This window comes from Stenella coeruleoalba (genome assembly GCF_951394435.1).
Source record: "Stenella coeruleoalba genome assembly, chromosome: 4".
Classification (NCBI taxonomy): domain Eukaryota; kingdom Metazoa; phylum Chordata; class Mammalia; order Artiodactyla; family Delphinidae; genus Stenella; species Stenella coeruleoalba.
Window position 1 is genome coordinate 22,320,239 of NC_137149.1, and position 12,503 is coordinate 22,332,741.

The 12,503-nt window shown below is 40.7% G+C and overlaps 1 protein-coding gene across 2 annotated transcripts in view; it reads right to left on the reverse strand.

Annotated features, from left to right (window-relative positions):
* Window positions 1-8,411, reverse strand: part of METTL14 (methyltransferase 14, N6-adenosine-methyltransferase non-catalytic subunit) — a 56,632-nt gene extending 48,221 nt beyond the window's left edge. For both annotated transcript variants that reach the window (XM_079919972.1, XM_079919971.1), the window contains exons 1-3: window positions 8,198-8,411; window positions 4,033-4,121; window positions 153-240 (exon numbers count right to left, since the gene is read on the reverse strand). In XM_079919972.1, the coding sequence (XP_079776098.1) occupies window positions 153-240; window positions 4,033-4,121; window positions 8,198-8,263 (243 nt within the window). In that variant the 5' untranslated portion in view covers window positions 8,264-8,411. The remainder of the gene's footprint in view (window positions 1-152; window positions 241-4,032; window positions 4,122-8,197) is intronic.
* Window positions 8,412-12,503: the final 4,092 nt, after the last annotated feature.

The window sequence follows — 12,503 nt, forward strand, 5'->3', positions numbered from 1 at the left end:
AAATGTCTTAAATTTACCTAATTACATCAACAATTATTCAGTATTCTGTCAAAATTCAGCTTCTGTCAAATTCTGTTTTCCTGGGTAAGACTCTACGGATTGTAAGGACTTACTTTCTTCTTGACCATAAAATTGTCCCATTCTCTACTTGCCTTATATTCTTCCATTTTGTCTTCATCTGTCTCTCCTTCATCCTGATACTTACGTTTTGCATTTGGAGCAGAGGTATCATAGGAAGCCCTGAAAATTAAAACTGAAATATCACTCACAAATACATACAAGATGTATAAATGTGTCCATTAATAATATTAAAGAACTGGTTATAAAAACAGAACAAGGCAAATTTTTCCTGACTAAACAGTATCTATTCACCCAGTTTATAAATCTTAAAAGTAACACAACCTGACGAATAATCTGTACTTTTTTTTGAGAAAGCAAACAAATAAGAAACTAAGCTTTTATAAGGTATGCATGGCAAAATAGAAACTTCTACATTATGTATCATTCTAATGTGTCTTGAGCAAAACTGATGTTCGATAAAGGATCATAAAGACTACTACAAGCAACTATATGCCAATAAAATGGACAACCTGGAAGAAATGGACACATTTTTCGAAAGGTAAAAAATTCCCAGACTGAACCAGGAAGAAACAGAAAATATAAACAGACCAATCACAAGTAATAAAATTGAAACTGTAATTAAAAATCTTCCATCAAACGAAAGTCCAGGAACAGATGACTTCACAGGTGAATTCTATCAAACATTTAGAGACGAGCTAACACCTATCCTTCTCAAGCTCTTCCAAAAACTGCAGATGGAGGAACACTCCCAAACTCTATTAATCTCTATTAAAAGGATCATACACCATGATCAAGTGGGATTTATCCCAGCAATGCAAGGATTCTTCAATATATGCAAATCAATCAATGTGATACACCATATCAACAAATTAAAGAATAAAAACCATATGATCATCTCAATAGATGCAGAAAAACTTCGACAAAAATTTGACAAAATTAACACGCATTTAAGATAAAAACTCTCCAGAAAATGGGCATATAGGGCACCTACCTCAACATAATAAAGGCCATATATGACAAACCCACAGCAAACATCATTCTCAATGGTGAAAAACTGAAAGCATTTCCTCTAAGATCAGGAACAAGACAAGGATGTCCACTCTCACCACTATTATTCAACATAGTTGTGGAAGTCCTAGCCACAGCAATCAGAAAAGAAAAAGAACTAAAAGGAATACAAATTGGAGGGACTTCCCTGGTGGCACAGTGGTTAAGAATCCACCTGCCAATGCAGGTGACACGGGTTCGAGCCCTGGGCCGGGAAGATCCCACATGCCGCGGAGCAACTAGGCGCATGTGCCACAACTACTGAGCCTGCGCTCTAGAACCCACGAGCCACAACTAATGAAGCCCACGTGCCTAGAGCCCATGCTCCGCAACAAGAGAAGCCACCGCAATGAGAAGCCCACGTACCGCAATGAAGAGTAGCCCCTGCTCGCTGCAACTAGAGAAAGCCTGTGCACAGCAACAAAGACCCAACACAGTGAAAAATAAATATTTTTTTTTAAAAAAGGAATACAAATTGGAAGAGAAGAAGTAAAACCATTGCTGCTTGCAGATGACATGATGATACACACAGAAAAATCCTACAGATGCCACCAGAAAACTGCTAGAGCTAATCAATGAATTTGGTACAGGATACCAAATTAATGCACAGAAATCTCTTGCATCCCTATACACTAACTACAGGAGATAAGAAAAATAAATTAAGGAAACAATCCCATTTACCAATGCAACAAAAAGAATAAAATACCTAGGAATAAACCTACCTAATGAGGCAAAAGACCTGTACTCAGAAAACTATAAAACACTGATGAAAGAAATCAAATATGACACTAACAGATGGAGAGATATACCATGTTCTTGGATCTGAAGAATCAATATTGTGAAAATGACTATATTGCCCAAAGCAATCTACAGATTCAATGCAATCTCTATCAAATTACTAAAGGCATTTTTCACAGAATCAAAACAAAGAATTTTACAATTTATATGGAAACAGAAATGGTGCCATACAGCCAAAGCAATATTGAGAAAGAAAAACAGAGCTGGAGGAATCAGGCTCCCAACTTCAGACTCTACTACAAAGCTATAGTAATCAAGACAGTATGGTACTGACACAAAAACAGAAAGATAGATCAGTGGAACAGGATATAAAGCCCAGAGATAAACCCCCCACACCTATGGTCACCTTATCTTTGATAAAGGAGGCAAGAATATACAATGGAGAAAAGTCAGCCTCTTCACTAAGTGGTGCTGAGAAAACTGGACAGCTACATATAAAAGAATGAAATCAGAACACTACCTAACACCACACACAAAAATAAACTCAAAATGGATTAAAGACCTAAATGTAAGACTGGACACCAAAAAGCTCTTAGAGGAAAATGTAGGAAAACACTCTGACATAAATCACAGCAAGATGTTTTTTGACCCACCTCCTAGAGTAATAAAAATAAAAACAAACAAATGGGACCTAATGAAACTTTAAAGCTTTTGCACAGCAAAGGAAACCATAAACAAAATGAAAAGACAACCCTCAGAATGGGAGAAAATATTTGCAAATGAAGCAACTGACAAAGGATTAATCTCCAAAATATACAAACAGCTCATGCAGCTCAATATCAAAAAAACAGATAACCCAACCGAAAAATGGGTGGAAGACCTCAACAGACATTTCACCAAAGAAGACATACAGGTGGCCAAGAGGCACATGAAAAGATGCTCAACATCACTAATTATTAGAGAAATGCAAATCAAAACAACAATGAGGTATCACCTCACACCAGTCAGAAAGGTCACCATCAAAAAAACCTATGAACAGTAAATGCTGGAGAGGGTGTGGAGAAAAGGGAACCCTCTGGCACTGTTGGTAGAAATGTATTTGATACAGCCACTATGGAGAACAGTATGGACATTCATTAAAAAACTAAAAATAGAACTACCATATGACCCAGCAATCCCACTACTGGGCATATACCCTGAGAAAACCATAATTCAAAAAGACACATGTACCCCAATGTTCATTACAGCACTATTTACAATAGCCAGGACATGGAAGCAACCTAAATGTCCAACGACAGAGGAATGGATAAAGAAGATGTGGTACATGTATACAATGGAATATTACTCAGCCATAAAAAGGAACGAAATTGGGTCACTTGCAGAGATGTGGGTTGACTTAGAGCCTGTCATACAGAGTGAAGTAAGTCAGAAAGAGAAAAACAAATATCATATATTAACACATATATGTGAAATCTAGAAAATGGTACAGATGAACCTATTTGCAGGGCAGGAATAGAGACAAAGTAGTAGAGAACAGATGAGTGGACACAGCGGGCAGAGGGAAGGGGAGGGTGGGATGAACTGGGAGATTAGGACTGACATATATTCACCACTATGTGTAAAACAGCTAGTGGGAACCTGCTGTATAGCACAGGGAGTTCAGCTTGGTGCTCTGTGATGACCTAGATGGGTGGGATAGCAGGGGGTGGGAGGGAGGTGCAAGAGGGAGGGGATATATGTATACATATAGCTGATTCACTTCACTGTACAGCAGAAATTAACACAACATTGTGAAATAATTATACTCCAATAAAAAAAAACTGATAACTACAATACTGAAAAATTCTAAATGCTTTATGAACTATCAATACCACTTTTAGGGCAAAGTGTGTTTTTTTTAATAAGGATTTTTTAAATAAAATTATATATGGTATATAAGCTAATTCCTAGCCTAACATTCCATTTTCTAACTACTTTATAAATGAAAACTTACTGTATTCAGACAATAAGTATTTCATAATTCATGAACTAACAATAAAAACCAATGTTTCCTAAATCTGTATGGTGATACTTATAACAACACACTTCATACTTAGGATTATTGTTTATTAAAACAGTGATCCTTTCACAAATACTAACATGTCACTAAAAAAATATTCAACTGACCTGCAAGTTTCTCTTGTTTCAGCAATTTCTCTCTGCTCATCTTTGCTATTTAACACAGCACCAATACTGTCAGCACTTTCAGCTCCCAACTGAGAAAAGGCAAAAACCAAAAATTAGATGACAGTGTACTGAATAGCCTTCCTAGTCATTTGTAGCAGCATTTAATACATCAAGTATTTAAAAAAAAAAAAAAAAAATACAACCCGTAACTACTGCAGCAGGCAAATGGACAAATTACCTTGCAGGAAAAACAGAAAACACCTTGGAGCAAAACCACGTTAATTAAGAATGATTTTGCCAGCTGAAAAGTATTTTATGCTTTCAGTTATTTTTAAATTAAAACAACTTGACCAATCCTCTACTTTTAAAGCAAATAATAAAACACAATTTAGCAGCAGTAGCAATAACAAAACAAAAAAAGCAGCTAACATAGTGTTTATAAGTGTGATATGCACTATGTTAAACACTCTGCATCCATCAGCTCACGTATTGTACCTTATTTATTCCATGCCGTAATAAATACCTTTTCAGTTTTATTCAAGCCAAGTCTTTATAATGATTATAGGCACAATACTAAACTTTACAAAAACCTGAAAAATAGTGATGCAAATTCGGGTTGGCAGTTCGGGAAATTTTGCAAAATACAACAAATGTAAACAAATCACTAGTTGAAATAGGCCTGGCTACATAGTGTGGGATCAATTCATGGAAAACTTTAAAAGCCAAACCAAGAAGTATAGAATGCAACTTACAGGCCATGAGGAACCACTTAATATTTTCAAGCACACGAAGGGCATGAGGAAATCTGCATTAAATAATCCCTTAGCTCAAGAAAGGTGAGAAGGCACACTACAATATTAGAGCTGCAAGTCCCAGCCTTGATCTTAAACAATTACCACTGCCTCTTTAGACTACCCACTTCATGACTCCCCTAAGGTTTCCCCAATGATAAATCTCTTCCAATATATCAACTGTTCCTGATATTTTAACTCTTCCATAAAATCTTCCTGACCCCTATTCTCTTTAGTCAGAAAACACATTTATTCCCATAGGTGGAATGCTTTATAACCTTCTTCCCAAGACTGAGTCGGACTCCCTTCAAATCTCAGATGAGTACATTTCTTCTGAGGGTCCTTCCATGAACACTATCTACAGAATAGGTAGCCTCCTTTCCATTATTTTTACCTCCTCATTTCCTCATTCTGATCATAGCACTTAATACACCCTTTTTGTTTTACTTTTGTTTCACAGTCGCTATCACAACTTCCAATTTTTTATTTGTACAATTCAATTACTTTATCAGTTTACTTTTGTTTACTTCTCCCCCACTGAAATGTTAGCTCACTGAGGGGAAGAACTCTGTCCTGTTGATATCTGTATGTTCAGCAGCTACTATAACATCTGACTTATAGTACATGCTTATAAATATGTGAATGAACCAATGAGATTTTCTACCAAGGTGTAAATTAGAATACAATGTTTTACAAGAGGAACGCTTTAAATCAAATTGTGCTTACATATATAATTGTCTTCTCATGCTCCAACATTTTTAAAAAATTGTGGAATGACTGGAGTAACAGACTTCCCATTGTGGTAGCACTAAATATATTATTTGAATAACTATGACAATTTGGAATCATTTGAAAGCATGTATAATTTTTTGAAACAAAGCTACAAGTTAAATAAAAACAGGTGTAAATCGTTGGTGATAGCATTAATTGCCACAATCGTGGTCTGGGCCTATATATTGCATCCGATATCTTCATCCAGCAGCCAAGTCAGTCAAGCAAATTATACACACTTAAGTTGTGCTCTACTCTGACAGATCATCAATCAACAAAAATTTATTAAAAACTTACTTTGAAAAAAAAAAAAAAACTTACTTTGGGCAAGAAACAAAGTTAGGATAGAAGATTAAGCCAACAGGAATTAAATGCAAAGACGCTGCACGCAAACTGTTTATATTCTGTATGATGGTTAATAATATACAGTAGTGGACGCCAACAGTAAGGAAAATGGATGCTCAGAGGGAGAAGAGTCTAAGCCAGGGAGATCACAATAGGTTTCATCACAAAATTCTGACCTGGGCTGTCACAGAGGATAGACAGAAATCAGAAAGAAAGGACAACTTTTAAAAATCATAAAGTATGTACTGCACAAATCACGTTCCGGAGAGTAATAAATCAGTCTGTCTTGTTCATACAGAGAAAAGTAAGTGAAAGGAAGGCTGCTAAAGTGGAAGTCTGTCATTGATTATACTGTACATCCTTAGGTGGAAAGGTTCCTATCCAACTGTACTAGGAGGCAGCCATGTGTATTGCAAAGGCCTGAAACTGCAGCTTGCAAATGTAAACGGTTTGTGGCCTTCAGCATGTAACAAATTTCCTGAGCTTTATTTTCTTCATCTATAAGTCACAGATAGCATCTGACTGGTATGATCAAATATAATGTATGTACAAGCTTGGCAGAGTCTTGACACACAGAAAGGACTTAATAAACGGCAGCCATTATTAAATTCTGTGCAGTATGTAAGCTCTCTGAGGGTAGGACCACCTATTATTATTCATAGCTGAATTGCCAATGTCTACAAAAGCTCCTGGCACATAGTAAGACACTCAACCAATCATTGTTTACGACTATTTTCAGTCAAACAGACGTCTGAATTCAAAACTAAAGAGTAAGAACCTTGGCGGTAACAAAGAGCTGCTGAACATTTTTGAAGATAACATAATAGAAACTGGGAAAAGGAAGGCTTGGAAAAGATACCTGATTTGTCCAAAATCACTATGCCAGGAACAGATCTGATTCCAAACGCCCCCTTTTTTTTTGGCCACGCGTTTGTGGGATCTTAGCTGCCGACCACGGATTGAACCCGGGCCACAGCAGTAAAAGCGCTGAGTCCTAACCACTGAACCACCAGGGAACTCCCTAAACGCCCACACTTTTAACACTGTACCATAAATCTTTTCATCCGATCATAAAAGAGGATAGGTCTCAGATTTCCATGTACTAAAACGAAAACTTATTACTGAAAAAAATAACAGTAAGATGCCTCATCAAAACCTGTGAGCATTTCTCCCATCCCTTTTACCGGTCTGAGTGGTAGAAAGTAAAACACAACCTCTAACTTTAATTAAGCAGAGGTGTGCATCTGCATTTTCTGCAATGTGTACTCTACTAATCAAGTGTTAACTTACTCCTACACAAGAAGGAGTGAGGCCAAGATCTGGAGAGACAAACCTGGGTTTAACTTTCTGGCCCAGAGGTGAAGGAGCCGGGGCAAAAATTAACCTCTGGAGCCTCTGTTTCATTATCCGATAAGTGAAGACAATATTACCTATTTCAGAGATTTGTTGTGATCGATACAGATTAAGAATTCAAACGTTAGCTGCGAGTGAGGACGAGGATACCGTACACGGCAGGGTCGACAGCAATACGCATCATGCAGGATCTAAAATTTACACTCAGGTTTCTACCAATGCAGTCGTTAGACACTATCCCAGAGAAAATACCGTAAACCTGACCCACAATGAAGCCCCAATCTCAAGAATAGGGAGCTGATTACAAAGAAAGGCAAGACACAAACGACCATTTAAAAAGTGAACAGAAGGGTTTCCCTGGTGGCGCAGTGGTTGAGAGTCCGCCTGCCGATGCAGGGGACACGGGTTCGTGCCCCGGTCCGGGAAGACCCCACATGCCGCGGAGCGGCTGGACCCGTGAGCCATGGCTGCTGAGCCTGCGCGTCCGGAGCCTGTGCTCCGCAACAGGAAAGAGGCCACAACAGTGAGAGGCCCGCGTACAGCAAAAAAAAAAAAAGGTGAACAGAAATTCTGGAGGATAACAAGTCACTTTTCTTTGCGTGAACTGCGGTAACTTATACAGAAAGACCACTGTATTCTCATCATTGAGCACCACTCGGCGGCCATTCCATAACGGTTGCTGAAGACCAAGCGTGGCGTTCGGTTCAGCACCACAATGACCGCGAGGTAAAAGAGGAAAAGATTCGGGGTACCCCGGGGGTTGAGAACAAGAGGGTAGGTGGGCGCAGGGATTAAGGTCGCGGGACCAGAAAGGACTGCACCGTGGCCAGTAACGAGACAGAAAAGGGAGGAGGTAACAGGCCGGCCGCGCACGCGCATTCCCGATCCCTCCCTGGGCCCCGGACCTGCTGCGCGAGAAGCTGTCGCCGTAACTTCTGCCGCTCCCGGATCTCCTGCAAGCGGCTGTCCATGTCCCAACTCTTGCTTTCCACTGCCTCGAAAACTTGGCAATGAGCGGACGAACCCCCGCCCAATTTTTCTTCGGAGACTGTGGAACACAAAATTCTCCAGGAGCTTCTAGCGGCGTGTACCCAGTGTTTTTTCCTCAATAGGTGTTTCCGGCGCGGCCGGAATTTGGCGCCACCGCTCCCGGAAGTCCCGCCTCCTTAAGGACGCCCGCGATTTGACGCTGCCTAGAAGAGGCCCAATGAGGGTCCTGCGACGCCGGCGCTAGAGGCGTCTCTGGAGGCTTCGGCGGTCCAGAGCTGGGGCTGTTGGAGCTGTGGTGGCGAATCGCTGACCCCTCACTTTCCCCTTCCTGGGACTTGAGGCTCCCTTGGTCTTTCAGCACTGTTGCCACGTGGTGGGCCGTTTTGTTGATTCCCTTTTCCATTAGTTCCCCAGTTGCCAGTTCTGACGTTTTAATCATTGCCAGATACCCGTTTTTTCGTGAAAGCACTAACGCGGGTCAGATTTCGGGGTTTGAACCCTGGACTGTCGTTTACTAGCTGAGTGGCCTTGTCCAGATAATCAACCTCTGTGAGCCTCTAGTTTTCTCATTTGTAAGATGGGAGGGATGAGAGTGCCTACCTCACAGAGTTGTGAAGATTGAAAGAATAAACAGAGCCAAACATCCCGCCATGCAAGTGTTCATTAAGCTTTTTATTATTACTTTCCGCTTGAGGCAGGGAACAGCAACTGCATCTGCCCGTGCTCTTCTCCACAACTCACTAGCCCTTGAGAAGTTTCCTGTTTTACCATAATGCATTTTATGGATTCTTTAGAGAGGTGGGAGGGTGATAGTAAAATTTGTCTTGGTTCATGTCCTAGAGGTCAGAGGCTACGGGGGCCCTTTTTGTGCTTGGGCATTTGTCTTAGCTGGAAATAACACTGAGATATGAAAACAAATAGCCTACTGATGCTTGTGGCGGGGGGGGGGGGGGGGGGGGGCTCAGTGATGATTCTCCTTTCTTCATAGGAAGGCAACAAGGACCAAAGTTGTTTTTTTTTTAAATCTTTATTGGAGTATAATTGCTTTACAATGGTGTGCTAGTTTCTGCTTCATAACAAAGTGAATCAGTCACACACACACATATGTTCCCATATCCCTTCCCCCTCACGTCTCCCTCCCTCCCTCCCTCCCAGGACCAAAGTCTTAAGTTATTACCATTATACACCATTTTTGTCATCTTATTCCAAATTCAAAGTAGCAGAAGTAGACTAAGACGTCATGTTGCCCCAAGTTTAATTGGAAGTTGTGGCACATATTTACCAAGATTAGTAACAAGTCTGTTCTTTGAGAGAGGATTTAATTTTTGAAAATAGTATTAAATCCTCCAGATCAAAAGCAGGTGGGTCAGGCTAGGCCAAAAGTGGGCAGACTAGGCTCTTACTAATTGTCATGTCTTTCTCAAGAACTAGCTCTGAAAGGCAATTTCAAAAGAGTAGTCCTAAAAATCCCTTGAGTAATGGCAGCACTGTTTGAAAAAGTATGTTAACTTCCAAGGGGCCCATACTGTAAAAGACAATACTAATTTGTACATATGAATTAAAGTGTGTTTCTTTAACAGTCAGCTGCATCACCTGCCAGTCAGGTAAGCTGAGTACTGATTTGAACCATTTTTCAGTGATGTGAATTGACATTTTGTTCACTCAAAAATTTATTATAGGGCTTCCCTGGTGGCGCAGTGGTTGAGAGTCCACCTGCCGATGCAGGGGACACGGGTTCGTGCCCTGGTCCGGGAAGATCCCACATGCCGCGGAGCGACTGGGCCCGTGAGCCATGGCCACTGAGCCTGCGCGTCCGGAGCCTGTGCTCCGCAACGGGAGAGGCCACAACAGTGAGAGGCCCGCATACCGCAAAAAAAAAAAAAAAAAAAATTATATTTATTGAGCATTTTATATGGCAGACACTGTGATGGACCCTTGAGTCTATCAGAGACCAAAAACCAAATCAGTCAGTTTTTCTTTAAGGAGTTTACTACCTAAAGGAGGAAAAAAATTTTTTCCTGGTAAAGGGTAGTGCAGGTGCTAGTGGTATTTAAGCCCCATACTCACCTGAACTCTGCTCTGTGACGATGGTTGGCCTGGGAGTTTGCAAACTGTAGTTCCCAGCTTTCCTTGTCAGACAGCTTCCTGTAAGATTCTGGTAAGAATTCTGCACAGGCAGAAAATCAGAAGGTGGAACATGGGAAAGCTATTGTTCCTTAGTTCTCTTCCTCTCTGCTTCTGGTATTCAGGGCAGTGTCTGTGCCCTTTACAAAGTCCAGCACCAGCTGCAGCAACCCCTCCTTGGTGGTCCTGTTTTCCCTTTCCCTACACTCATGTGGCAACCCCAAGAGAGCATTTGCTCTTGGGCTCTGATAATACCACCTCCACCCTCTGTTCTACCAGCTCTAGGACTAGTAGCCACTTCCTGCAGTTAGGAATTTCTGATTTAATCTCACCTTCCCCTTTATGCTCTTTTAGCCATCAACATTTCTCCATAACAAATGCTGTCTGTTTAGAATTCCTTATTTGATTTCTGTTTTCTTGCCTGGGACCTGTACTGATGAAGATGCAAATGTGAACTACCTTTAGTATTTACAAAGTCTTTGGAATGCAGCAGAGGGTTGTCCCGGTTTCCACAAAGAAAGGGATATAACTCTGAAATCTGTCTCCCAACCAATGAATTTTAAAATACCAGACCACACCTGTGGAGTACTGTACATGCCTATCAGTAACATTTGTTCATCACAGCAACATAAGGACCACTACGGAATGTGTGTGGTGGGGAGAAGGGGGAGAAGAAATTTAGAAAGTCCCCACATATAATTCATATTCTTTGAAAAAGCAATTTAACTTCTAGGCGCTTATTTTCAGGAAGTAATGAGAGATCCACGTAACAATGAATGCATCTCCCCTGTTGAGCTGCATCCCATAGGCCTACAAGTCTTGTGCTTGCCCAGCTTCAAGACTAAGACAGAGCCCAGAGTCAGCAACAGAGACATCAATGCATGGGGGAGACTACACGTCTGAAGCAAAATCCTGGAGCAAAACCCCACCGGGTGCAGTGGAGGGCAGGCAGAACAAGGTGGCCGTCTTTGCTGTGGGGAAGGGAGGGAGATTACCAGTTACAGGGGAAATAGATGTCAGGTGGGCTCATTAGTTACCAGGGAAACCAGTAGAGGCGAATGCCCCTCCCCGCCTTTGATAAGAAGGCTAGCTGGGGCCTGGAGCAAGTACAAAGGAAGGTCAGTCATGTGAGTAGGCTGTAGGTGCAGCAGGCGCTGGTTGAGCAGGGGACACACAGAGAGCAAGAGAACAGCCATCTTGAGTGGCCTGACCATACATTCCCCCTAAGTTCCTTGAGAATGACTCTTCCAAATCTATGTATCCAACTGCCTATTGTCCATCTTACTAAAGTGTCCCTCACAATCTCAAAGTTAACATGGATATAACCTGAATTTGTCAGGTTATCTTCTCAAAAATAATTTTTAATTCTACTCCTAAGGTGTTTCCTATTTCAGTGAATGGGATCAGTATCCACCCATTTTCCTAAATAAAAAGCACTCTACCTCTTCTTCAGCCTCCTTATCTACTCTGTGCCTGTAGTTCCACCCTTAACCTCAACCCTCACACACACACACACACACACACACACACACACACACACACACACACACACCATTCTTCATTTCTGCAAACACAACTTCTGATGATACATATCTTGATTCATATCCTAATTTCGCTACCAGTTTCCAGCCTATCAGATTCTTCCTAGAGATTTGTGGAAAATTATAATTTTATCACTTCCAACTCTGTTCAAAATTTTTACATGTCTCCTCAATGTTTGGGGCAGTGGTGTCCAAGAGAACTTCTGTGTGAATATATCTTCATTTCTTTGGGATAAATGCCTAGAGTGCAATTACTGTGTCATGTGGTAGTTGCATGTTTACTTTTTTGCTTTTGTTTTTTTAACTGCCAGACTTTTCCAGAGCATATGTATCATTTTATATTCCCACAAGCAATGTGTAAGTGATCCAGTTTCTCCACATCCTTGTGTGCATTTATTATTTTACCTATTCTGATATTTTATATACATACACACACAGTGTGGCTTACATAGCAATTTGATGAAGCATAGAACATTGCAGACACATTCCTTGTTTTGAAATGAAAAAACTTTCTGATGTTACTAAAAGCATCTCGTGGTTTTAATTTGCACTTCCC